Source organism: Poeciliopsis prolifica, unplaced genomic scaffold (genome assembly GCF_027474105.1).
Source record: "Poeciliopsis prolifica strain line A6 unplaced genomic scaffold, Auburn_PproV2 SCAFFOLD024, whole genome shotgun sequence".
Lineage (NCBI taxonomy): Eukaryota > Metazoa > Chordata > Actinopteri > Cyprinodontiformes > Poeciliidae > Poeciliopsis > Poeciliopsis prolifica.
In genome coordinates, this window is record NW_026562399.1 from 5,523,373 (window position 1) to 5,550,828 (window position 27,456).

The 27,456-nt window shown below is 46.7% G+C and overlaps 2 protein-coding genes across 2 annotated transcripts; both read left to right on the forward strand.

Moving 5' to 3' along the window:
- The first annotated feature begins 2,029 nt into the window (after window positions 1-2,029).
- Window positions 2,030-16,839, forward strand: csf1rb (colony stimulating factor 1 receptor, b). Its single transcript, XM_055046930.1, has 22 exons — window positions 2,030-2,143; window positions 9,828-10,100; window positions 10,182-10,484; window positions 10,573-10,706; window positions 10,790-10,952; window positions 11,067-11,397; window positions 12,089-12,204; window positions 12,294-12,399; window positions 12,565-12,728; window positions 12,965-13,071; window positions 13,169-13,295; window positions 13,383-13,487; window positions 13,565-13,675; window positions 14,363-14,522; window positions 14,708-14,781; window positions 14,857-14,945; window positions 15,139-15,261; window positions 15,344-15,455; window positions 15,544-15,643; window positions 15,934-16,060; window positions 16,142-16,250; window positions 16,325-16,839. Exons 1-22 carry the CDS (start codon window positions 2,089-2,091, stop codon window positions 16,390-16,392), a joined length of 3,057 nt encoding a protein of 1,018 aa, XP_054902905.1. The 5' UTR covers window positions 2,030-2,088; the 3' UTR covers window positions 16,393-16,839.
- Window positions 16,840-17,542: 703 nt separating this feature from the next.
- tmprss15 (transmembrane serine protease 15) lies at window positions 17,543-26,066 on the forward strand. Its single transcript, XM_055046925.1, has 28 exons — window positions 17,543-17,647; window positions 18,216-18,340; window positions 18,401-18,525; window positions 18,697-18,764; window positions 19,659-19,801; window positions 20,271-20,426; window positions 21,243-21,362; window positions 21,604-21,709; window positions 21,789-21,898; window positions 21,985-22,125; window positions 22,208-22,357; window positions 22,428-22,533; window positions 22,604-22,760; window positions 22,836-22,977; window positions 23,174-23,263; window positions 23,342-23,467; window positions 23,547-23,690; window positions 23,762-23,872; window positions 24,068-24,191; window positions 24,257-24,364; window positions 24,432-24,481; window positions 24,549-24,629; window positions 24,708-24,852; window positions 24,939-25,120; window positions 25,226-25,321; window positions 25,413-25,552; window positions 25,724-25,778; window positions 25,852-26,066. The coding sequence occupies exons 2-28, from the start codon at window positions 18,229-18,231 to the stop codon at window positions 25,962-25,964; spliced, it is 3,201 nt and encodes a 1,066-aa protein (XP_054902900.1). The 5' UTR covers window positions 17,543-17,647; window positions 18,216-18,228; the 3' UTR covers window positions 25,965-26,066.
- Window positions 26,067-27,456: the final 1,390 nt, after the last annotated feature.

The window sequence follows — 27,456 nt, forward strand, 5'->3', positions numbered from 1 at the left end:
TCCATTACTAAAGCTTATCAATCAATGGAAACCATCAGTTTGTAGTAAAATATTTAATACAATTCATGTTATTCATTTAGAGCTTTATCAGTTTTCGTTTTTCAGAAGTAAATGATGATTGAAACGTGAGTCTTTAACAGTTCATGTTCAGTGATGGAAAGCTGTTAGCATGAACCAGTTAGCTCGCTAACATTGAGCAGTTGGTGCAGAATCATCTGAACATTCCAGTTTATTTCACCCTCATCATGAAGAACATGATTTCAGACCAGCACTAGATTATTCCACAGTCACAGCACAATAATCTGGTTCCTAATCCAGATTAAACGGCTGCAGGTTTTGGGTAATCAGGTGGAATGTCCCTTTAGCTGAATCAGGTTTTTTTTCTGTGTTTATGGTTTTTTTGTCTGCAGCGGCCTCTGGTTTCTAATCGGATCAGGTGCCAACACCACAAACCGGGTCACCAGTTTCACTGTACCTGTGTTTTTGACATTTAGTTTGAATTAAAATACTAAAGTAACCTCCAAGGTCAACACACTGGTTTGTGTTGAACGTGATGAGTTCTAATCTACTTGTTGTCTCATTAGAATCTATTTCAGTTTAAAGAAATGATAGAAACGCTTTTTATTCTAATTATTGTAGGAAAAATAACACTTATTATGTTTTCCTCAAACTTGTGATGGACTGGTGACCCGTCCTGGCCGTCCCCTGCCTCGTCCGAGATGTCTCGCTTGGAGACAGGTGCCAGACCCCAAAAGGGACGAGGGTGTAAAATGGATGGGCGCCTCTAGTGGCGTGGCGGTGGTAACACAACTAACATAATCACATTACTCAATGAGACACCGCAACGCCTTTGTTATTTATTATGAATTCTGGCATCACTGGAACCGCAATAGATAAAGTCCCTCACAAAACACTATGCATTTTTTTTAAAATCTCCTTTAGGAAGTGGAGCTACGTAAATGACATAAACAAGACCTGAAAGTGGTTCCAGTTTCACTCGATGGCCAAACCTGGTGAAACTGTGGCTAATTTTAAATTCCTCGGGTTATTGGTGGACACTCAGCTCAGTTTTAGTTTTGCTTAAAACACTGGCTGTATTTTGAAGAAATGTTTCCAGAGAACATTTCAGAATACCCAGTTGAGTTAAAATGTTAAACTCGAGTTTTAACTGTTGAGTGTTTTGGTCACATGAGCTGCAGACTAAACAGACAATCTTTTAAGAATACTTTCAGTGACAGGTAGAATAGCAGGTAATAGTTTGTGAAGGCGTTATTGTGTTCTGGTAACTACAGAACATCCATTAGAAGTCATTCATTGACAGGGCAATAATTATTCTTAGCCAAACTAAATGATAACATTTGCCTGCAGCATCCAAAGTGTTTTACTCGATGTACAAATTGTTGAATATTGTGTTTCTGTGAAAGAGTTTTATTCTATTGTTTTGGAGTCAAAGAAAAAGGTCCACCTTGGAAGACTAAATAGTTTAACCATATTTTTTCTACCTGTAAGACTCTACAAACAAAGAGTCTCAGAATAAGAATAACTGATAAATTTCCTATGCATATATTGTTGCTCTGCCCCCTCCTGTCTTTCCTCCTGCTGCTGAGATCATCTTCATCGTTCTCATAATGTTTACAAACATCTCAGATTCATAGAGACACGAGCATCAGATTCAGATTGAATATAATAATATGTAAAAGAAAACCAGAATCCGGATTATTTTTTAACTGTTTGTAATTCAAATCGTTCTATTTTGTTTGCAGTTTTGGGTCGATCAGCTCCTTAGAGCAACTCTACAATTTTAATGAATTCATATTGAACAACCAGATAATTCAGCAATGACCTCAACGTGTCTGGACTCCCAGTCACTCCAGGTTGGATCAGAAGAACTTCTGGCCCAGTCTGATCCAAACCTGAACTGGTCGGTTGGAAAACTGTTTGATGGTGTTGATTGCAGAATCAGATCATGTGACCAAAAGGAGGAGGAGGAGACGGAGAAGGAGGTGAGTTTGTTTCAAGAGGAAGTTTCTCCTTCAGTCAGATTCACTCTGGCTTCAGCCTGAGAGAGAGAGAGAGAGAGAGAGAGAGATGAGGCTCCATTCACTGCTGCTGTTGATCGCCCTCGGTGGCTGCGCTGCTGCAGGTCAGATAATAATTTCTTACTCACTTATTAAACTCTGAAGCACATTAATTACCCAAAATGGTTCCAATACATCAGAACAGGTTCATTAATAATCTGATGATTTTATCAGATTATTAAACCAAACACATTAGCTGTTAGATATTTTTTTTTTTTTAAATCTGCTTAATGATTATTAAGCATTAATATGACTGAGTTGTTCATAAATGTTAATGACCTTTTGTTACCTGTCGGTTTAATACCTTAGTTGAATTAATGTGGAAATGAAACCAGGCAGGTTCATGGGGTTCACTTACTTTTCAAACTTACTAATAAAAACAACAAACTGATGATTTCATGAGAAAATGTTTTTCATTTTCTTCCTAAAATAGATTTGATGATAAACAGAATCTGTTCAAACTAATAATTTGATTTAATGTTTCCTATAAACTCAGCTGATCGTAATTCAAGTAAGTCAATAATTAGCTGTTTATCCCTGCATAATTAGTGTTTACATGAAAGATAAATAACTAATGAATCCTTAGGTCACCATTTAATAACCTAATGCTGATTATTGATTTATGATTTGATGATTATTGATTTATGATTTGATGATTATTCAGCCGCTGCTTTTACAGATTTACTGTTTTACCTAATAAAAGCGAAATAAAAATAATCCTGAAACATAAAAACTGGTTTATTAAATATGAATATTTATGGATCAGAAATGTTTGTTAAACTAATTCTGACCAGAAGAAGCTTCTCAGAATCGTTTGGACCAGGCTCAGAACCAGAACCCGGCCACTAACTAGCTCCACTGCAGAGTGAACAAATCAGACGCTGGTTCTGAGTGACCCGTTCCGGCCAGAACATGGTGCTGCCTGACAGCACCATATCTGTGTCTGGCTCTGGTTCTGGTCCAGTTTTTGGTCTGGATCTGGCCCAGTTCTGGTTCTGGTGAGGCGACTCAGTCCAAATGTACCTTTGATGTTTCATAAGCAGTAAGCGGCTGCAGGTCACATGACCCAACAGGAAGTCACACCTGAAACAGTTGCAGGTTCTGGTTCTGATTCTGCAGGTTTGGTTCCTGCAGGGCCCCAAACAGCCGTTCAGACAGCAGACCACAAGCAGGTTGCCATGGTGATGACACCTTTGGGACGAAGCAGAGTCCAATGAATGGTTCAGGTTTTGACAACAGTAACATTAAAAACACAAGTTTAAAGGAGAAAATGTGACAAATGCTTTTACATAATTTATTTTTCCAGGTTCATTAATTTGTCTCCATGTTGGTGAAGTTTATGAGACAAATAATCTGAAAACAGATCTCCTCTAAAACAACAACAATAATATGAATAATAATAATCATTATTGTTATTGATACAATAATAATAATAACAAAATAAGCTTAATATTATTATTGATAGTCATAATAATAATAATAACAATAATAATAAATTATTTTTATATAATAATAATAATTATTATTATAAATAATAATAGTAATAATAATAATTATTATTATTAATAATATATTATTATTATTATTATTATTATTATTATTATTATTATTATTATTATTATAGCTCAGTTTGGACTTATAAAAGGTCCAAACTGAAGTTTTTATCATTTTTGTGACATAACGTGTTTCCTGTTTTGATCTGAATGGTTTCAAGTTTGCGTTCGATCGCTGAACGTTTCTACTTGGGGGAAACTAACAAACAGCTGCGTGTCTTTGTGTGCTTAGCGCTGTCAGTCACTGTTGCGCGCTGTTCACTCCCCAGTTGCTCTATGCTAGCAGAGCCTGTATTAGCAGAGCTACCAGTTGCTCTCTAGTTAGCATAGCCACCATTGAGAGCAGTCACTGGTGGCTATGCTACCCCGCTGCTATTCTAGCTTTCCATTACAATTTTCCTAACAGTGAATTCTTTCTCCGTCATCAGCATGTTTAGCAGTGAGTACATGATGTTGATTGACAGCACTAAGCCCCGCCTCCTGCCTCTTATTGGATGTTTTTGGTGCGTTTCAGCAGCAGCAGCTCAGGGAGGATCTACTCTGATTATCTGAATCATAACAAACATGGAGACGTAAATCTGTAGAAATTTCTTATCGTAAATTTTCTCTGATGTTTCACACGTTAAAACCTCAGCAACTGTAGGTGTGCCGGTTCTGGTTCTGGTTCTGCTCAGACAGCTGAGTCCTGACTGAAGGTGACCTGTTGCCATGGTCAGTTATTTTATACCCTGATTGTTTATGATGGGATGTCAACATGAAACCGAACAGAACCACCGGGTTTACTGTCTGACGTAATCCCGGCTCACCGCTTCTGGTTCTGATTCAGAAAAACACCCGTCAGGTCCAGAACCGCAAACAGGTTCTGTTGCAGAGCCTGACCTCTGACACCCAGGAGAACCGGACCAAGATGGAACCGGATCCCTGAAAATGAACTGGACCCAATCTGCTCCACGTTCAGCCTGAAGTCGCTCCTGTTCCGGACTGTTGGTACCGACCCATCACCAGTGGTTCTGTAGCCGACCCCCTCGGCCCCCACTCCTCCTCAGTTGGACCTATAAATACCAGAGAGTTGGGTGTAAACATGTCGGCGTGGTAACCGGTTCCTTTAACGTGCCGCAGAGTTCAGACCAAAGAAGAAGTCAGAGGAGGAAGTGGGAGAATCAATGGGGGGGTCCGTGTGTGTGTGTGTGTGTGTGTGTGTGTGTGTGGTGTCTCTGTGTGTGTGTGTGTGTGTGTGTGTGTGTGTGTGTGTGTGCGGTTTGTGGTCGAATGTGTTTCCTGGCTCTCTGAGGTTTCTTCACTTCTCCCTCCGATCTGAAACCAACTGCAGAACTTTCTCCCAAAACAGAAGTGGGACAATAGGACCTGCATCAGCTCAGCGCCGCTCCCGACCCATGGGCCTGAACCGGGTCAGAAACCTGGTGCCAGGGCCAGTGTTCAGGTTCTAGAGCACTGGATCACCATCCAGTGATCAGCTTCACCGGATGATCTGATCCAAATGCAACAAAGACCTGGAGTCAGGAACTGACCTGAAAGCCTCATAGAGGAAGAGGAGGGCAGAGAGCGCCCACTGCTGGTGGATCCACCTGCAGTTGGGGGTGGGGGGGTGGGGGTGGGGGTGGGGGATTAACCTGCCTCTGTCTCCATGGAAACTTCTGATTGTGCAGATCAGAAAGAACCAGAACAAAACCGTCCAATCACTGAACAGAAACATGAGAGGATGCAGCATCTTTGGAAAAAAGAGTTACAGATCCACAGACATAGATCTAGATTAATATGTCTAGAGCTATAGATCTAGATTGATAGAACTAGAGTTGATCTAGATTTATATATTTAGAGTTATTGAACAGATTCAGTTGCTCCAGCTGGAAACTAGAAATCAGGATGACCTCTGAACTCTGACCTGACCCTTCAGAGCCACATAAAGACGGTTCCAAAGTGCAACGTTCTTCTATCAGCTGAAGAACGTTTCCAGGATCAGAGGACTGATGTCTCACCATCAGAGAAACTCATCCAGGCGTTTCTCTGAAGTGGCACCGATGCCTGCAGCAGCGTCTTCACAGGTCTGACTAACAAATCGATGATCCAGAACGCTGCCGATCCAGAACGCTGCCGATCCAGAACGCTGCCGATGCAGAACGGTGCTGATCCAGAACGCTGCTGATCCAGAACGCTGCCGATACAGAACAATGCTGATCCAGAACGCTGCCGATCCAGAACGCTGCCGATGCAGAACGGGTGCTGATCCAGAACGCTGCCGATCCAGAACGCTGCCGATGCAGAACGGTGCTGATCCAGAACGCTGCTGATCCAGAACAGTGCTGATCCAGAACAGTGCTGATCCAGAACGCTGCCGATCCAGAACAGTGCTGATCCAGAACGGTGCCGATCCAGAACGGTGCCGATCCAGAACGGTGCCGATCCAGAACGGTGCTGATCCAGAACGGTGCTGATCCAGAACGCTACCGATCCAGAACGGTGCCGATCCAGAACGCTGCCGATCCAGAACGCTGCCGATGCAGAACGGTGCTGATCCAGAACGCTGCTGATGCAGAACGGTGCTGATCCAGAACGCTGCTGATCCAGAACAGTGCTGATCCAGGACAGTGCTGATCCAGAACGGTGCTGATCCAGAACGCTGCCGATCCAGAACGGTGCTGATCCAGAACGGTGCTGATCCAGAACGGTGCTGATCCAGAACGCTACCGATCCAGAACGCTGCCGATCCAGAACGCTGCTGCTGAAGTTCAGACTAAAACCAGGAAGATACAGCACAGCATCCAGTTCTACGTTCCTTCTCTGTGAGAAGAGATTTCAAATACTGGTGGTCGTTTAGAAATCACTGAACAAATTAAAGATCTGATGCTGCTGCTGGATCAACCTGCTGGTTCTGGTTCTGTTGCAGAGCAGAACATGGAGAAGCAGCATTCAGCTTCTACACATCACAGATCTGGAACAAACTTCCAGAAAACTGAAAAAAATAGCTGAAACCCCGAGTTCCTTTAAATCTAGAAAACCCAGCTGGTCAGTTACTTTAGAAACTTTGATCAATATAATTGATTTTTATTCTTGAAGATTCCGATGATGATTATTGATCAAATTGAAAATTTGTAGATGACAGTTTAATATTTTATGATGTAAATCATCTTCAAGAGCTTTGCTGCTTAAATGTGCTTTACAAATAAACTTCACTTAACTTGAGCCCCTAACTGGACCAAAACCAAATCCGGACCAGCTGTCCAGGTTAAACACTGTGGGATCAGCAGATTCAACCGGGCCTGAGGAGCTTCAGTGAACTTTGGGTCCATTCCAACATGGCGACACGCTGCCAGAGTGTCCGTGTGTGTGTGCAGTTTCAGTTCAGCTTTTCGCAGATTATGAAACCCGATGACGTCTCCAACGGTCACATGAAGTTCTGCAGCAGATCTGTTCACTGGAGGCGGCTCTGATCCAAACAGGAAACATCTGCTGCCTGGAGGATCCTGCAGGCTGAACCCGCAACACAGCCACACACACACTCACACCGGAGACCAGAACCTAACCAGAACCCGACCATATCCATGTCATTCAGAGGGATGTTCAGCGTTTTGCATTCAGATCACAAAGTTCAGTTTAGTTCTGGTCTGACCAAAAATCCTCCTTCCTTACGTTTGCTGAATCCAACATAGCAAACTGCTCACGTCTGTCGTGGAAAAAAAAAAAAAACTTTTTCCAAGCACTGTTCAGGTAGAATCAGTCAATCAGGTTCATTCATGAATTGTGCACAACTCAGAGAGCTCATAAGACAACCAATAATCAAGCCAGACTGGATGCAAAGCTCTGCCAGGAAGAGACAAAACATGGACTTTATGCAAGGATAAGAGAAGGCAGCTGTGGATAACAAACTTCCAACCTTGTGCATGTAACCCAAATAGTTCTTTTGGTGAGAGTTCACAAGCATTTCATATGACATGACTAACAGATGTGACTGTATTGTAATCTTTCCATCACACAGCTAACTTTTAACATCACTTCTGATAGCTTCCTTTAATTGAAGCCTTCTTCTGATTGTCGACCTCGTTGCTGCGGATCATCTGGTCCAGAGTCTCCATCTCGGTTTATCTCCATCTGATCAGAGCTCTCCTTGTTCAGCCTGGAAGTTTAGCTGGACTTTGACTAGGCTGTGCTTTGGTTCCACCGGAGCAGACTCTTTGGTTTCTGATTGGACGGTGAGACGTTCAAAGCATCAGCCTCCTTTGGACTTCCAGAGCGCTCTGCTTGCTCCTCCATGATGCCGTTTGCTCCAAATCAGCTGGAATAACACTGGGATTAGATTAGATTACTCACATCTGAACTCTACTTAGTCATTAGGAATCATCAGGCAACTTCTGAAGGCAACTGGTTGACCTCTGAGAAAAGCAGGGGTAAATACGTTTTCTGCACTTTTCAGTTTTTATTTGTAAAAAATATTTTGAATCATGAATCATTTCTACTTATAAAACACTTTGTGTAGATATTTCATATTAAATTCCAGTGAAATGTGTTTATGACAAAATATAGAAAAGTTCAAGGGGTATGAATACTTTTACAACCTGCATACATAAAGATACACACACACACACACACACACACATAGGGGTGTGTGTGTGTGTGTGTGTGTGTGTGTGTGTGTGTGTGTGTGTGTGTGTGTGTTGTGAGCATTGCTGTTGCAGTCGAGGTTTTTGCAGCAGCAGATCTTGCGGTAGAACCTCAAACCTCTCTTTCCTCCCAGAAACCATTGGGCCTCAATCACTTTTTGTTTTTATCCAACTTCTTTCACTGTCCTGCCTGAACTCACTGCTGCCCTTTGGTGGCCGTTCCAGAGAACTGGTTCATGCTTTCAGGTCGGGCTGCGCAGGCTTTGGTTTTCAAATGAAGTCTCATTTTTGCGTTTCCATTGATCTCTCTGCATCTTTTGGTTTCATGAAATATTTGTAGTTTCTGAATGTCTAAACTCACCTGAGCTGCCCTCACCTGGAAACTGTCGTCATGGTTTCTGACCAGGAGACTAACAGAGCCGGACTCTGTAAAGTTTCATGGTCATCTTCGCTGCAGGTGACCGCCGACCCGCTGCCATGACGATGGGCGCCGCCCAGACTCCCGACCAACCAGGGCTCGACCCTGCTGCCCCGAGGATCTCAGAACTGGTTCAGAACCAGGAGCAGGGCGACATTTGGGGAGCACAGGTTCTGGAGCGGCTGACCCGGTTGGTTGAAGTCCAGGAGGAGCAGGCCAAGCACCAAGCCCAGGTTGTGCAGCAGCTCAGCCTTCTAGTCAACCAGGTACGTCCAGCCCAGTCAGCCCAGGTAGCCCAGTTTAGCTCAGCTAGGTCCGGTTAAGCTTGTTGTCTAGTTTATGAGACATTTTTATTTAATCTATTAGCTTTAGCTTTAGCTAACCTCCAGAACATCTGGATCAGATTTCTGGGTCAGCTTGGAACTGGTCCCATAGATGAGGACCGACAAGAACCTTCTGCTCATGATTGGTTCTGATTCATTCTGATTGAACTCACCTGGACTCACCCTCAGGGCTCCCTGCAAATCCAGAACCTGCAGAACCTGGCCCGGCACCAGAACCTGCTGGTGGAGAACCACCAGGCTTTACTACTGCAGACGTCACGCATCGCCACCCAGCTGCAGGAAATCAACAAGAAACCCACCGCTCTCGGCCAATGAGATCCTCCGACTGCCCACAACCAGCCAATCAGATCTCTGTCTCTCCATGACACCAATCAGATTCTTTGAAATCAGACATGCAGTTGAATCTAATGTTCTTCTCAAGGCTGAGCAAATTTCTTAATTAACCAATTAGCCTTTGCGTTTAATAATTAATGAATTGATTAATGTGATGTTTTAAACTGTAAAACTAACTGTTCAAGCTCTAAATTGCTTTGGGCTTTAATTGCTCTGTTCCTCTGATTTTAAATAAAATTTGACATTTTTGCTGCAACTTTGGCTTCCTGTTTATGATTAACTCAACACCTGTGTGTTCACACACCTGTCTGTTTAAGGGTCAGCATAGACGAGGTTTATCTGAACCTGCCAAGCGCGGCGGGTGTCCAACAGGTTCTGACTTGTGAGCACCACCTGGTGTTGAGCACCACTTGGTGTCCTCAAGTATGCACTTTACCTGTTTCAGGTGTTGGTTTACCGGAATTTGTCGTGTCTTCTCGTTTCAGAACCTCCAGGACCAACACTGATCCAATTAAACTCAATCTTCCAACCAAACCGGTCAGCGGTCGTTCTGACTGCCGGCTCTGAGGTCCAGCTTAGTTGCCTTGGTGATGGGTTGGTGAACATATCCACCACTGCGTTTCGTCCATTACCGAGGAATTGTCAGAACACCTTGCAGATCAAAAGTGTGTCTCTCAGACACACTGGTACGTACCATTGCAGGTACGCCAACCAGAGCCTGGAACACCTGAACACCTGGATACACCTGTATGTCAAAGGTAAGCAGGCCCGGTGACCTTCCTGTTTACCTCAATGACATCACTGACATTACCTCATTTCCCAACATTCTCCTCTGTCAGATCCAGGTAACAACTCTGCTGTGTTTGTCACGCCTCGCTACACATCTAGCTATCCTAAAGAGGGTGACGACTTCCTGTACAAGTGTCTGCTGACTGACCCAGCTGTCACAGATCTCACCCTCCAATCAGAGGGTGGGGGTAGGGGGCGGGGCCTGCCCCCAGGTATGAACGTCACCTTAGACCCTCAAAAGGGAGCCTTGATCAAACATGTGAGGATGTCCTTCAAAGGCCAATACGCCTGTTCAGGTTGGAGGAATGGGCGAGAGTTCCGATCAGAGCCGTTTGCCCTGATGGTGGCTCCCAGTAAGACACCTGTCTCTCTACACACCTGTCTGTCTACCTGTCTGGTACCAACGAGTCTCTGCCTCACCCACTACCAATCTGTCTGCAGTGGACCCTCCTCCCTCCATCGCTGTGAGCCAGGGTGAGTGGATCCGTCTACCAGGAGAACCGTTTACCGTCACCTGTCAGAGCAGCAACCCTTCTCACAGCTACACCATCGCCTGGACTTACCCACACACAAAGGTGAGCAGCCAGAGTTCACCTGTGTCTCTTTGGTCCTGACTGGCTCACCTGTCTGCCTCTAACAGGTAGTTTGGTTGTTTTAGGACCTGGCAGTCAGTGAAACCAAGTCCTACATCAATGGGTACTTTCACATCAGCAGCACTCTGACCGTCTCTGCTGTCAACCGTCAACACAGCGGTCTGTACACCTGTGCTGCTTATGGCAGAGCTGGGGTTGCCAAGGCAACCACCCACCTGACCGTATTGGGTTAGTAATCAGTCAATATCAAGGCGATGGACCAGTCTCATGTCTGGTCCATGAAACCGGACCAGACATCTGGAGAAAACCTTCACGCTGTCTTCTCTTCCTCCTCTTCATCAGATCACCCTTACCTGAGGATCTACCTTCAGACTGCCAACACCCAGCAGGTCTCCGATGATCTGCCTGGCAACTTCAGCAGGGAGGAGACGACTGGGGAGCCAGCGGCTAACGTCAGCTTCGGTTCGGAGGAGCTGCAGAGAGAACTGGTGTTTAACGGGAGCAGAGGCAGCGGCTGCAGGACGGTGGAAGTGTTCGAAGGTGGAGACCTGACCCTGACCTTCGTCATGGAGGGCTATCCTCCAATCAGACAGCATCACTGGACGACACCGGAACACGTAAACAATGATGGCAGCAGTGTGTATGAGAGAAGCTACACTGCTACTGCCAACAGGTATTCCAACCATTCCACCTTAAAACTCTGCAAAACAACAATTCCACTCGAAACCCACAAATAAAGAAACCATGCTAGTCACACCTCCATAAACCTGACAATACTACCTTAACTACCCACACCGGCTGCACTACCACCTTGGAAAGTCCAATAATCATCAATACCACCTTAAGGAATACAACTTCCACACCACCTTTAAAATTGAACAGTATATGAAAAAAAAGCCAGCTGCGCTGTCACCTTAACAACTACTGCAGTCATTATAGAGCCACAAACCTACCACCTTAAAAATAGCCTACCAATATTTCAGTCTGACCACCTTAACAAATTTAAAATAAACCTAACCTTCCATACCACCTTTAAAACAATAGCTACATACCACCTTAATCATGTGACAATGTTTTTAGTGAAGCTCTTTTAACATTTATGTTTGTTAAGTTGGAATGTTTGGAACCACTTTACGTTGGTGGTTCTGGAAATGTGTTTTAAGGTGGTATTGCTGGTATTTCAACTTGACATTGTTGATGAGAGTTAATGTGGTATTTTAGTGCAGCCATGGAGGTTTCAGTGCTAAGAAGGGATTTTATTTAATGACTGAAGGAGATATTTTTGGTCACATTTAGTTGCTTTTTAAGGTGGTATGCATATAAGGTCTGTGACTTGTTTTAAGGTGGCATTATTGTTGGAACAGGTCAGAGGCCAACCTTCTGGTGCGGCGAGTTCGTCAAGAAGATGGCGGTCGATATTCTTTTAATTTTTCTAACTTGTTCTTTAACGGGTCGCAGGATGTGGACCTCCGGATCTACCGTAAGAACCAGTTCCACCTTTTCTACGTCCTATTGTCTCTTTGGGTTTTTTGTGGTGGTGAACCGTTCGATCTGATCCAAACCCTGCAGGTTCTCCGACTGTCAGCGTCACGCAGCAGAACCAGTCCCTGATGTGCAGCGGTTCTGGTTACCCCCGGCCCACGGTCCTCTGGTCCGTCTGCACCCAGGTGGACAGGTATGTGAATTGAGCTGCCAGTGCCCCCTACAGGCACTGCATGGTGTGTCCTGAAGGGGGCGCTGCAGCCAGTGGCACTTGAAGAACATGAAGTTTTATTTGTTGTTGTTGGGAAGTTTTGGTCAGAAACATCTGCAGCCAAGATGAAGCTCTGATCTCCTGCAGGTGTGATCCCAGTTCCAACCACATGGTGTCTCCATCTGCTGCAACCTCAGAGGATGGGGAGGAGGTGAGGACATTCTTCCCTCTGTCCAGCCCTGACGATGATGTCACAGTCATGTGTTTGGCGTACAACCGGGTGGGCGAGTCTCATCAAGTGTTTGTTCATCGTGAGTATCAGAGGAACCCAACGTGAAAAACCTCAGAAATCTGAGGTTTTTCAGAAAACCTCAGATCTCTGATCTTGGCACCAGAGTGTCCTGGGCCGGCTTGGCTCATCTGAAGGAGCAGATTAGGATTAACAGCAGATTAGGATTCAGTCTCTAAATCCAGATTAGGTTTAAAACTGACTCCTGCCTCCAAAACTGAGCAGTTGCTAACTTTGTCCATCCGGTGCTGCGTTCAGGTTCCACAGGACTTCGCACCGTCTTCACTCCAGCTTTGATTGGAGCGCTGAGCGTCTCCTCCGTCCTCCTCCTGCTGCTGTTGATTGTGTTCTACAAGTGCAGACAGGTTAGTTCCTCTGGGGCCGGAGATTACAGGTTCTGGTGTCCTTTGCGGGTGACAGGAACCAGAACCACAGACAAACCGTCTCCTTCTCTTCAACTAGAAACCAAGGTATGAAATTCTGTGGAAGATCATTGAGAGTAACGATGGCAACAACTACACCTTCATTGACCCCACCCAGCTGCCATACAACCAGAAGTGGGAGTTTCCTCGAGATAAACTGCGACTTGGTATCAATGGGACCTTTGACCTCTGTGTAGCCGTACTCAACCTTCCTCTCCCATCTTTTCACTGTGTCCTTGCTCTTTGTCCTTCAGGGGGCGTCCTGGGCTCGGGGGCGTTTGGAAAGGTTGTTGAGGCGACGGCGTACGGCCTGGGAACAGAAAACAAGGCCACCAGAGTTGCTGTCAAGATGCTCAAACGTGAGTGGTCCCGCCTCCACAGTCAGCACCCGGCTGCCACGCGACCAAACACCTGAGTTTCATGTGCTCATTTGCAGCCAGCGCTCACTCCGAGGAACGGGAGGCTCTGATGTCAGAGCTGAAGATCCTCAGCCATCTTGGTTACCATGACAACATTGTTAACCTGCTGGGCGCGTGCACGCAAGGAGGTAATCGGTCTTAAATTCTTAAGCATTAGTCTAGGTTTTAATGGCCGTCCATGTATCATGTAAACGCTCTGGTCCATCGGTGGAGTTTGTCTCAAGCTGCGTTTGGGTTGAGTGGCATTGGACAGGTCTAGAGTCCATCACAGGACAGACAACCACGCACACAAACACAGACACCAATTAGCCGAACTGTTGTGCCTTTGGGCTGTGGGAGGAGGCTGTGAGTTATTCCAGAACCAGTCAGGAACCAGAGAAAGTCTGAACCCCTCTGATCTAAACCAGCCAGAAACTGGTGTGTTACTGGTCTAAACCATTACCGGCGGACATCTGGTCCAACTAGACCAGTTTCAGTTAGTTCAGTTCTGGTGAGTCACTCACCAAGTTTAAGACTCCCCAGAACCAGTCTTAGTTCAGGTTAGATCTAATGTAAACTGTTCAGAAATCATATAACCAATCTTGACCCAGTCTGAAGAGGACCTGAGAGGTATCACAACGGCTCTCAGGTGTGCGACGTCCATGTGTGGACATGTTCTCTGTCTGGGTTTGTGTCGCCTGCCGATGTTCATCAGAACATCCAAGAGACACTTCAGGTTTCAGATGAAGGCTCTGCACACTGGTTTATTGATTCTTTCATGTTTGTTATTAACTAAAACACTTTGACTCATATCTCTTAACCTTTGACCCCGACAGGCCCCATGCTAATGATCACAGAGTACTGTAGCCATGGCGACCTACTCAACTTCCTACGGACTCACGCGCCAGACTTCATGGCGTCCATGATCACCATAGACGAGGTTGGAGATGAGGTCTTCTATAAGAACTTGACAGGACAGCCGGAAAGGCTACGGAGGTCAGAGGTCATCTGCTCTTTCTGGGGTTTCCAGTTAGTCTGGTCGTCAAAACAGCCAAGCTGTCAGATGATTTAAAGTCAGATTTTTACTATTTAAATCTGCTGATGAGTCCCTGCTAGTTAGTGTCTCTCCACCTGTAAGACCTGGTCAGGTGAATCATAACATCCAATCATGTGACCTGCAGTGACAGTGGGATCTCGTGCTGGTCAGAGTACCAGGAGATGCAACCGGCCCTGATTCCAGGTCCAAATGAGCCAGGTAAGACTGAGCCCACCTGGATGCACCTGCTTTCACCTGCACTTTCACCTGAGCTCACCTGGGCTTCTCTGTCAGGTGAGCACATGGTGAGCCTGTCCCTCTGTGACCTCCTGAGGTTTTCCTACCACGTGGCTCAGGGATTGGACTTCCTGTCCTCCAGAAATGTGAGAACACACCCCGACATACACACGCAATAAATCAGTTCAGGAATGTCTCAGAACCAGAATCCAGCCAAGCCTGGTTCCCAGTCCAGTCCTAGATCCGGTTTAAGAGCTGCAACAGCGTGAGGATGAGGCAGAATGTGTTTGAAATGCTGAAAGTCCTCTGACCTGTATCTCTCACCTGTTGTTGGTCCAGTGCATCCACAGAGACGTGGCGGCGAGGAACGTCCTGCTGACCGACTGTCGGGTGGCAAAGATCTGTGACTTCGGTTTGGCTCGAGACATTCAAAACGACGACAGCTACATCGTTCAGGGAAATGTCAGTAGTTTAACTCAACGCAGACTGATTCCTCGGTTCCAAAGGGAACTTTAGCTTGAAATTTGGTGTTTTATTTTGACAGGCCCGGCTGCCGGTGAAGTGGATGGCTCCAGAGAGCATCTTTCAGTGTCTATACACAGTTCAGAGTGACGTCTGGTCCTACGGGGTCCTGCTCTGGGAGATCTTCTCTCTGGGTAACCGGAAACAATGATTTGAACCTCACTGAGGAAAGGGTCAAGCACCTGAGCATCTTTGAATCACTTCCTGTGTTCCTCTGTTCAGGTAAGAGTCCGTACCCAAACGTTGTTGTGGATACCAACTTCTACAAGATGATCAAAGATGGCCACCACATGGAGCAGCCGGATTTCGCTCCGAATGAAATGTGAGAAAAATCTTCTTCATGCTTGTTATGTTTGGAAGCCGGGACGCGATAAAAGCACGAGTAAACAAAGAACTCTTCTTTACAGCTTTTACTCTTAACTTGCTCAGCAGCATCAGGTATTCCTTCCCTCCATCTCATTTCCTCTCCCCTCGACAATCAGTATTGCTCTCATGCACCACCTAGTGGTAGACACAACGATGCTGATTTGATGGGGATTTCTCTGAAGGTGATGCTCACTTTTCAGGAGATATCTTGGTGCAGGAACCGTAACGAAGCTGGTTTCCTCTCAGGTATCACCTGATGAAGCTCTGCTGGAGTGGGGAGCCCACCCACAGACCCACCTTTAAAACCATTGGTCAGCTCATCGAAAGACTCCTCCCCCTGACCAGTGACATGTTGCCGCGTCACAGTGACCAGGTGAGGAAGCTGAGGGTTATCTGAGAACCTCGTCGTCTGACGGGCTGTGGCTTCATTGTTCCACTCTTCTTCTCTCCTCAGGTGATGTATGAAAACATTGATGAATGCAGAGCAGAAGAAGAGGAGGAGGAGGAGGACGAGGAGGATGAGGTCCAAGGTGGAACACTGAAGAGAAAAGAGGAAGAGCAGGGTAAGAGTTTCTAAAGCCGCTTGCGTCCTTCATAAAACTGAAGGACGCTTCACTTCTTGTTCTCATGCTGGCAGATCGCCATGACGATGGCGAAGGAGAGGAGAGGGAGCCGGCGATGAACAACATCTACCAGCTCTCCTGATGAGTGACCCGGTGAAGATCAGTAGAGCAGCCATGAACTCACATTGAGTTCATCTCATCTCCACACATCTCCAGCTCCTCTCCCAGAGACTAAAGCCAAAAAAGGAAAGAGTTGCCGTTAAGCCAGCCTGGTCCTGTCTGATCCATTCTACAAACTCTGGATCTCCAACCGATTGAAGGTTAAGAGGGTTTCAACGTGCAACCTTCTGGATCCGGGTGGGGTCACCAGCTGGGGTCACCAGGTTGTCCGTCCAACATGGTCTCTCGTCTGATTTCTTCCTCTTCAAGTTTGTCGGTTTTGGACGTGAAGCATTTTTCTTCTTCTCTGAAACGTGTTGCTCGATAAATTCGTGTTTGTGACGTTTGAATCATGCTGTGTCATAAAGCAAACAGGAAGTGCCCTTCAGAATAAGAGTCTGGGCTTTTTGGAATAAACTCAGAAACAAAGCGCTGTGTCTCGACTGGTTGTATTTTCTCAACTTCTAGGTTTCATATAAAAATGTTTGTGATGCACTGAAGGTCCATTTGGACCAGAACCGGAGACATTTGATGTTTTGGATCAGAGATTCTGCAGGTTTCATATGACACTGATACCGGGCCGGACCGGCTGGATGTCAGAACCATCACACTGGAACTCCAGCTAGTTCTGCTGCTGTGGGTTTGGATCTCGGAGACCTGTTTGGGTTCTAAGTCATCTCTGGCCAAAATGTTTTGATGACCCGCCATGTTCTGACCCGACCTGATGGAGTGGACTCTGCAGGTGAGCCCTCAGGTGTTTCTGGGTGGCAGGTAACGATCAATAAGCCGATCCGGAGAAAAACAGCCACTAATCAGCAGCAGTCAGTTTTATCAGGTTTATTCCTGATAAAATCATGTGGCGGCGCCACAGGTGAGCTTCCTGCAGCGCGGCCAGGTGTGGGCGGGGCCTGATTGGCTGACAGCTTTACAGGTGCTGGACTTTAGATTGAGATAAACCAGCTGCAGCTGCTGACGTCAGCTGCTAGCAGCAACATCAAGAACAATTGATGCTGGTCATGAATGATTCTGCAGAACCGAAACCGGGCCGATGGAGTCGGCCCGCCGCTGGCTCCCCCGTTATCAGCTGCACTGATATCTGGCGAGAAATGAATGGAGCCGATTTCTGTCGACTGCAGGAAGCGGTCCAACAGGGATCGATATAAAAGATGTGATTAGAGGATCGGATCAGAACCGCTTCCTCCTTTCAGCGGGACCAGGAGCTGAACGGAGCGCTTCAGGTAACTGGTTCTGGTTCTGGGTTGGATAAAACGGTCTTTAATCGCACCAAGCTCTTCTTGAATATTTCACGTTTGATTTCTTGGCTCTGAAAATAAAATGATTTGATGTTTTACATTTTAAATTTTATCAGAGAAAGTTTTCAGATATTTTTTTTCTAATATTTTTTAAGCTATTTTTATAGAAATTATACATTTATTGCTTCATACTGAGGAAGCAATAAAGTGGACGGGTAAATATACACAAATAAATCATTTCTCTTTATTGCTATTTCAAACCAGAATAATAATTTCAAAGTAATTAATGATTGAATTAATGATTGAATTATTTTACCGCAGTGTTTGTGTAGCTTTAGCCAGAGAGCATGCTGGGAGATATCAGCCGGATAATTTCTGGCTAAATTATTGTTGCTTCAAATATTTCCTGTTCAAAGTGCAAATTGTTCTAATATAAGAAAAAAAAAACATCATTGTGATCCAACCTTATGCACTGAACTTAATTCAGCTGAACTGAACTGATTCTATCTAAACTGAACTGGTTCTATCTGAACTGAACTGATTTTATCTAAAGTGAACTATTCAGGATGTCTCGCCGCCTGTCCACTTTGGAGGTCGTCCTCCTCGTCGTCTCGTCCCTCCTCTTCCTCTGCTGCGTTGGCCTCTGTGTCGTTTCTTGGCTCACCCTGACTTCTGAAGGTAAGAGTTCTGGTTTCACTCATGTGACTGTAGGTTCAGTGCTGATGATTATGCGTTCAGGTGCAGATGAAGCCGTGCAGCTGTCGGGTCGGTTGGTGATCACAGCAGGAGTCGAGTTTTCTGACGAGCTCAGAAACTCCAGCAGTCACCGGTTCAAATCCCTGGCCTTTGACCTTCAGCAGCTGGTGAGGCTTTTATTGTGAAGGGTCACAGGAACACTTAGCAGGGGCTTTTATTCTGAAATGCTGGAGACAGCATCCTGCTATAAGGTCGGCTTTTAACATAAAAACCTTGAAGTTTTGTTCAAATTCAGGAGAGGTCAGCTGACGGCAGTCTGGCTTCTGATTGGTTGACAGGTTTATGAGGCGTTCAGCATCAGCAACTTGCGGCGGTTCTACCAGTTCTGTTGGGTCCGAGACTTCAGGTTAGACCTATGACCAATCACTGACCAGTCAATCACTGAAGACTCACTGACCAATCACTGACCAATCACTGCTCAATCAGTTAATCACTTTGATTAACCTCAAAGAGCTCTTCTTTAATATTTCAGGTTTGATTCACTAATTGATTAGTCAATCAGTGATCAATCACTGATCAACAAATGAAACAGCTTCTGATATTTATGTATTTAATGTTTTAAACAGGAACAGATGGAAACAATCTGTTCCATTTCAGCAGAATAAAATCTCACATTTACAACAAACTAACCAACCTGAGCAGCAAAGTATGGGAGCAGAATGGCAGCGTTTTCATGGTGACTGCAGGAAGCGGTCCAACAGATGGCTGGTCTTCCCTAAAGTGATGATCTGTGAAACACAGAAATAATTCAAGGCAGGAGATCAGGAGATGGGTATAGACACCAGAGCAGAAAGAAATACACAATTTACAAAATACCATTTAATACTTGTAAATAACATGTAATACATGTAAATAACATTTAATACCACAGTAGAAAACATAATTTTGGAAAGCCAAAGCATCTGAAGAAGAAAACCCAGCAGAGAGATGAGTGTAGCCAGGAGGTTTGTGGGTTTTGTAGTCCGCATTGTAGCTATGGATTCCAGGTGGACGGGTAAACATGGCTGAAACTATGACATCATCAAGATAAATGTTTGAAACTAATCTGACCTCCTTTCGAAGGGAACTTGGAACATTTTCAGACTGAGTTTCTAACACGTCCAGAGAATGAATCCAGAATAATTTCAGCTACTCATCAGAAAGAAATTAGAACAGGAAATGAGGAACTGGACAAATTCATTGGTCATCGATCATTTCAATCACTGTGATTATTAATCATCTGCTTGGCTCTGCCCTCCAGTCCGGGCAGCGTGGTGGTGACCTTTGACCTGAGGTTCAGTCAGCTGATTGACACCGAAGAGGTGGAGCAGCAGTTGAGGGCGGGGCTTAATGTGGCTGGGGACCGGGCCTTGGTGATTGACACCAACAGCATCCAGATTACAGGTAAGTCTGTGATGTCACATCCTGACCACTGATCAGGATGTGACATCATGAGCAGAACTTTGGGTTAGATTAGATTTAATCTGGCCATTCAGAAAGAAACGTTCAGCTAATGTCCACCGTAAGTTGATCCAACGGGAACCGACAGCAAGAAGTAGGAACCAGAAACAGAACCTGAACCGAACCAGTAGCAGCCAGGAAAGGATGACAAGAAGAAGTTTTTAAACTGGAAGAACTGGAAACCAGTGAAGCTTTCTGGAGCTCCCAGTCGATCTGGCTAATGGTTTGACGAGAGGACTGATGGAGTGAATCAGATCAATAATTATCAATAGTTATCAATAAGAATCCTTATTGATTGTTATTGATGAATGTTGATCAATAAGGAGTTAATCCAGTCAGTCTTAACTGGATCATCTCTGTTAATCCGGTTTCACTTCCTCCAACCAACAGGCAGCTCTCTGTGTTCCTGCAGAGAAACCTGAGAAGACAACACCTACTGCAACCGGCAACACGCCTGCAACAACCGGCAACACGCCTGCAACAACCGGCAACACGCCTGCAACAACCGGCAACAAGCCTGCAACAACCGGCAACACGCCTGCAACAACCGGCAACAAGCCTGCAGCAGGTGAGTTTTCCTTCCAGTAAAGAAGTCCCAGGTTCTGGTAAAAAGTCAACCTGCAGGTTCTGGACAATCTAACACTGACTGATCCATCTGATCCTTCCTCCAGTTTCTCTGAGCTCTCTGCAGACCGAGGTCTGATCGGGTACAGAACCTGAGTGGGTTCAATCAAACTCATAAACCTGTTTGGGTATATTGGTCCGAGTGATTAGCTGTGTTTCCTTAAACCATAAAATCGCATGCGTGTGTGCTTGCGTCCGTCAGTCCATTTTCTTTTGCTTATCTGGGGTCGGGTCGCCCAGACTTCCCTCTCCCCAGTGACTTGTTCCAGCTCTTCAGTGGGAATCTCAATGCATTCCCAGGCCAGCTGAGAAATATAGTCTGGGTCTTCCCTGGGGCCTCCTCCCGGTGGGATGTGCCCAGAACACTTTACCAGGGAGGCAGGATGGCTCTACTGGCTTCTCTCGACGTGAAGGAGCAGCGGCTCTACTCTGAGTCCATCCGGATGGCCAAGCTACTCACCCTATCTCTAAGGGAGAGCCCAGTCACCCTATCGAGAAAACCCATTTCAGCCGCTTGTATACTCTATCCTTGAGTGACCCTACCAGGTGCATGAAGCCCCAGATAGCATAGCTCTGAGGATCACAGGGACACCCAAACCCTTCAACCACGATAAGGTGGCAGCTCATAGAGAGGCCCATACAGATCAAAACCAAAAAAAACAGCAGGGATTAGTAGGAGGAGAAAACAGTTCTAATTGGGTTTTTGATGGTTCTGGTCGGGTTCTGATGGGTCTGTCTCTAATGGGTCTGTGTTTTCCAGTGACGTGTCTTCCTGGTCAGATTGCTTGTTCTGACGGGTCCGGTTGTATTCCGAGTGACTGGTTCTGTGATGGAGTACCCCACTGTTTGGACTCGTCTGATGAGTCTTCCTTCTCCTGCGGTCAGTGAAGAATTCAGAAGGACAAATAAACCAATCAAAGCAGTGCCGGGGTTATTTGGGGAAGGTCGTGTGGCGTTCAAGGACCTGTTAACTGCTAGGTGCTTTCTCAAGTAACAGCGGGCTGCTGTGATTGGTTGATTTGCCCTGGAGGGTTTTAGCAGGAATGTGATGCATTAGTTTCTGAAAATCAAAGGTTTTCTGGTCATGAAAGACTGTGATGTCACTTCCTATGTCTCCATAGCAACGCCATGTGATGGACAGTTTGTGTTGGAAGCCCCAAGTGGATCCTTCACGTCGTCGCAGTCCGATGCCTACAACGACGACGTCTTCTGCCGCTGGATCATCAGGTCCAAATACGGTTCTGCAGGTTCTTCCTGACCCGGTTTCCTCTTTAGGTCCAATGTTTTCCTGTTGCGATGTGTTCAGGGTGAGCAGGGGACTGTCGGCCCAGGTGACATTCCAGCAGTTTGAGACGGAGGCGAACATCAACGTCCTGAGGCTGTACGAAGGAGTTGGACCCAACAAGGTTCTAACAGGTCAGAACTTCTTGGATCTGGAGGAACCTGAATGCCTCGCGGTGTGTCCAACGCGTTGAACTTAAACCTGGTGATCTCATTGGCAGCTGAACTCTCAGGCTCCACCCCCCCTGGAACTGTGTGGCTGCTGACTGACCAATCAACAGTGGAGTTTACATCGGACAGCTTCAACAGTCTGCCAGGCTTCAAAGCATCTTTCAGAGCCGCCGACACCACTGGGCTGTCCAGTAAGAACCGGGCCGGCTCAGAAACCCATTCTACAGTCAGAACAGTCAGGCTCGGTCAGAACCGGCTGCTTTCTGGTTCCAGACTCTGAGAAGCTCAGCTGCAGCTTCGAAGATGGAGTGTGTTTCTGGAGGCAGCAGCAGGACGATGAAGGAGACTGGATCAGAACCAGCGGTGCCACCTTCCCCTCATCAACGGGTCCGAGTTCTGATCACACCCTGGGGAATAGCTCAGGTGAGTGGACCCGTTCAGGTGAGTGGACCCTTTGTAGAGGTTCTGGTGGGTGAACGCTGATCTCTGATAGGGTTCTACCTGGTCACTCCTATGAGTCCCGGCCAATGGGAGAAGAGCTTCCGGCTGCAGAGCCTCCCTCTGACTCCGCCCCCTCAGCCCACCTGCCTGAGCTTTTGGTAAACTACAAACATGTGAAGATCTGCCGTCTCATGCTGGGCACCAGGTGAGCATGTCACCTGTCTGCAGGTATCACATGTTTGGTGTGGACGTCCATCGTCTCAGAGTCGTCCTGCGTCCCTTACTGCCAGACGCTGATGCCATCGTGCTGTTCCAGAAAGACGGTAACTATGGTGACACCTGGAACTACGGACAGGTGACCCTAAGCCTGACCTCAGATGCCATGGTCAGTGACATCACCAGGTAGTCCATATGCCAAACGGTGTCAGAGGTCACCTGACTGTTCAAGTGACCTGTGCAGGTGGAGTTCGAAGCCTGGAAGAAAGGAGGCATGTTCAATGACATTGCTCTGGATGACATCACACTGACACCTGAGCCCTGTGGCCTCGCCCCCCCAGAGCCAACCAATGTCCCGCCTCCTACCACTGTGGCGCCAATACCACGTAAGTAAACCATGCCTCCACACTGGCTAAACATCAGGCCACGCCCCCAGGTTAGGCAGACATCAGACCACGCCCCCACGCTGGGTAAACATCAGGCAACGTTCTATAATCTGGTTGAGTTCCAGTCAACTAGAACTCTGTCCCTGAGGAAGGTCATGTTCACACCTGACCCCGTCCTTCTCTCTGATTGGTTAAGCTGACTGTGGTGGACCTTTTGATCTCTGGGAGTCAAATTCCACGTTTAGTTCTCCGAACCACCCCTCTTCCTACGGAAACATGGCGAACTGTGAGTACATCTGTGTTTCTATCTGCGTTCCTGAACCTCGTCTACCTGCTAACCTCCCCCGTCTGCTCACCTCTGCAGGTATGTGGACCCTGCATGCGCCAGCAGGCCAGAACATTCAGCTCCACTTCCTGGACTTTGATGTGGAGGCGACCTATGACATGCTGGAGGTGCGGGATGGGCCGGCGTCTAACTCCACCTTACTGGGTAGGCTCCAGGTGCCCCTGTCCCGGGTCTCTAGGTGGGTTTGCTCCAACTCAGGTGACCTGTTGCTGTTTCTTCCCAGCTGTCCTCACCGGCAGTGCTGGCCCCGCCCACGACTTGTTCTCCACGTCTAATCAGATGACGGTCCGGTTCTTCACGGACAGCAGCGGCGCCGGCCGAGGATTCAAAGCCAACTTCACCTGTGGGGTAGCGTTGGGGTCTCCAGGTGAGAGCACGCCTCAGAGGTCCAGGTTCCGGCCTGGCTAGAGGTTCTGATCACAGTCTGCTTGTGAACAGCTCCGTGCGCGGCGGCTCAGTTCCAGTGTGAAACTGGAGACTGTATCCATGGCAACAGTCAATGTGACGGCACGCTGGACTGTCCCGACGGTTCTGATGAAGCTAACTGCGGTATGTAACTGGGTCAGATTGGGGAGGGGTCGGGTCCAAGGGATCCCAGAACCGAGCCTCGGACCTGGTTCCAGTAAGATCAGGTAGAAGATCTGGTAGGAATCAGAACCTCCCCCAGGCTCCGCCTCCAAGACTCAGTTGTTGGCACAGACAGGAAATGATGCGTTAACCCCTCCCCACCTGTTGCTGTCTCAGTCACGCTGCAGGTAAACGGCTACAGGCGGCTCCGGATCCAGATCGGCTCCACTCCGCACACCGTGTGTTCTGACGGCTGGACCTCTCACTTGTCAGACTTCACCTGTCAGTACCTGGGACACAGGTACCCCCGATCTGCAGACAGGTCCGGTGTAACCAGAACCGGTTCTGAGCTTTGACTGCTTCCAGGTCCGGAGACGCATCTCTGCTACCAGCTCTGCCTCAGGACACTCCGTTCGTCTCCGTCAGCCTGACCAGAACCAGAACCATTAACGGGTCACTGGAAACCAGCGTGAGGTAAGCAGAAGCAGAACCAGACTTGGTTCAGAGGAACCTGCTGATCTCTGACCTCTGACCTCCTCAGTGAGAAGTGCAGCAGCGGGAAGGTGGTGTCTCTGAACTGCACCAACCAGCGTGAGTAAAGCCGAACCTGAAGCAAAGAAATGCTGCAGCCTCAGGCGCTGACTGCTGCTGTTCACAGCCTGTGGGCGCCGCCAGGTGACTCTGGACCAATCAGAGGCCAGCACTTTGGACCAATCAGAGGGCAGAGAACCTGTAGATGGTGAGAACCTGGATTCTGGACCTAACCTCTACTTGACCTTGTCGGGGTCGCTGGGTTTAGTCTAACTATCGCTGCCAGGTGAGCACAGAGTGGTGGGCGGAGTCAATGCAGCGAAGGGGGCGTGGCCTTGGATGGTGTCTCTGCATTGGAGGGGCCGCCATGTCTGCGGCGCCTCGTTGATCGGTGATAACTGGCTGCTGACGGCGGCGCACTGTGTGTACGGGTGAGAGACGCGTCCGAGGCTAGCAGCAGGCGAACCGCCAGCCTGCAGGTGGCGCCATGTGCCGTGTTCTTCTTCTCTGTCTACAGGAAGAACCTCCACCTGGATTACTGGTCGGCTGTCCTGGGCCTTCACGCTCAGTCACAGATACACGCTGCGGAGGTTCAGACCAGACCAGTCGATCGGATCGTCATCCACAGAGAATATGACCGCTTCACCAAACACGGCGACATCGCCATGATGCGTTTGCGACAGCCAATCAACTTCTCCGGTGAGTTACACATCAGAATCCTAGTTCACTCACCTGACACCTGCATGTGACTGTAAACCCAGAGTGACGTCTGTCAGGCTGACAGTGGCCCTTGGTGTGTTGCAGAGTGGGTTCAGCCCGTGTGTTTGGCTGCTGAAGGTCAGAATTTTACTGCAGGAAGGAGATGCTTCATCGCCGGCTGGGGCCGAGAAGCAGAAGGAGGTTAGATGGGGGAACAGCCAGCGGAACCCAACAGGGATATGGTGTTCTCACCTGTCCTCCACCTCACCTGTCTCACCTGTTTGAGTTGCAGGTTCTCTTCCTGATGTCCTTCAGGAGGCGGAGCTTCCTCTGGTGGATCAGGCCCAGTGCCAGCTCCTCCTACCTGAGTACACCATCACCTCCAGCATGCTGTGTGCCGGTTACCCTGAGGGCGGAGTCGATAGCTGCCAGGTAACGGCTCACCTGGTTTTACCTCGACAGTCGGTGCAGAATCTATACAAGTTGAACCAGTTCAAGAAGCTGGTCCAATGACTGACTGAGGGTCAGAGATGATCTAACCGCTGATTGGTCAGAAATCGTTCCAATTTTTCACTGAACTGGGAATATTCTGTCTCTTTGCAGGGAGACTCTGGGGGTCCACTGATGTGTGAGGAGGACGGACACTGGACTGTCATTGGTTAGTGCGTCTTCCTGTCTCTCTCTGTTTTTCTCTGTAAGTTGCTCTCTGATCTCTGATTGGCTCCTGACAGGCGTGGTCTCATTCGGCGCTGGCTGTGCACGACCCCAGAAACCTGGAGGCTACGCCCGAGTGTCAGCCTTCGCCTCCTGGATCGCTCAGACCAGACGCTCTTCCTCTCCGTAACATGGACGACTGGGGGAAAGTTGCTTGATCAGAGCAGTAAACTTTCAAACTTTGATTAAATCTGAAAAATGTAATTGAAATAAATAAAGTGTTGAAATCTTTTGAGTTGATTTCTGATTTCCGACCCGGTCCAAGCAGCTGACAGCATCCGATCTCCTTCCTGGTTTCCATGTGTTTCTAACAAGACAGAAACTGATTCTGACCTTCAGATTGTAAACATTTTCTGCTTACTAATATGCTTCACTGTGGTGTGTGGCCAGGTGTGACATCATCACCTATGAAGGGGAACTCATGATGGAAACATTCACAGCAGCATGATGCTCAATAAATCTTTATTTATACTTCACACCCAGAGAGACCAAAGTTCTATACAGGACAATAAAATAAAACGTGACCAATAAAACTCCTACAATAAATCAATAAATGGATCACTAAGATCAGAACATCCTGACCATTTTAGATCATCGGGGTCTTGAAAGAAAAGAGCTTTTAAAACCAGGAATCGATGTGTTTCCAGTCACTTAAAAGCAGGAAATGACAGTGAATTAGAAAACTTAAAAAGCTGTTATAGAAAAAAACAATTTGATTTAATAAGTGTGCTTCAGGTAAACTTAGGTGGTAAAAATATTAAATTTTTTAAAATTTCATTTTGGAAAATAAAAATAATTATAGCCACAAGCGGCGTCGGGCGGCCCTCGCAGCCAAGCACCGCTCCGGCCTATTGGCCACCGCGGGGTACTAGCAACAGCCGCCTGACGCCAGCCACCACAGAAGCTGAAGCAATACAAAAACAATATGCCTTCGCAGCACTTAGCTGCTCGGGCCTCATAATTTCGAGAGCAAAATGAAGCAGAAACTCTTTCTGACAACATTTGATTCATTGTTAAAGCAAACACTGATCCTGAGTACAAATATATTTAATGCTCATTAAATTTAAGTTTTCTGAAAACTTAAATTTTCAATTTAGTACATGTTCTTCTTGTGACAGAGGGAATGACGTTCAGCAACAAACTTGCCTTTTCCTCATCAAGTTATTGCATAACTTGCCATTATGTTGTTTTGTGACGAGTTTTATAGCAGTTTTAAATAACAAATATTGCAGTATGATAAATTACCCAATGAATTATTGTGATATATGATAATCTTGCTGTTTAGAGAGCATGTTTAAGTAATGCAAGTTTGCCCTCTCAATTTCACACAGAATCTCTACAGTAGAACTGGAAGATATTCTAAAAATCCAAAAAAAAAACACAACAACCAAAAACAAAACTGAAACCATAAGTAAAATGGATTGTGACGTCTCTGTAAACACAATTGCCCTTCAAAAAATATTAATCATCAGAATGGAAAGTTGCCCAAAATGGTAAAAGTTGACTCAAAAAACCAGCAGCTACTATATTATTTTTAATATATTTGTAAATATTATCTTGTTATTCTTGCAGAATGGTGGTCAGTTTTTAAACTGTTTCATGACATTCAGTGGGAACCCTGA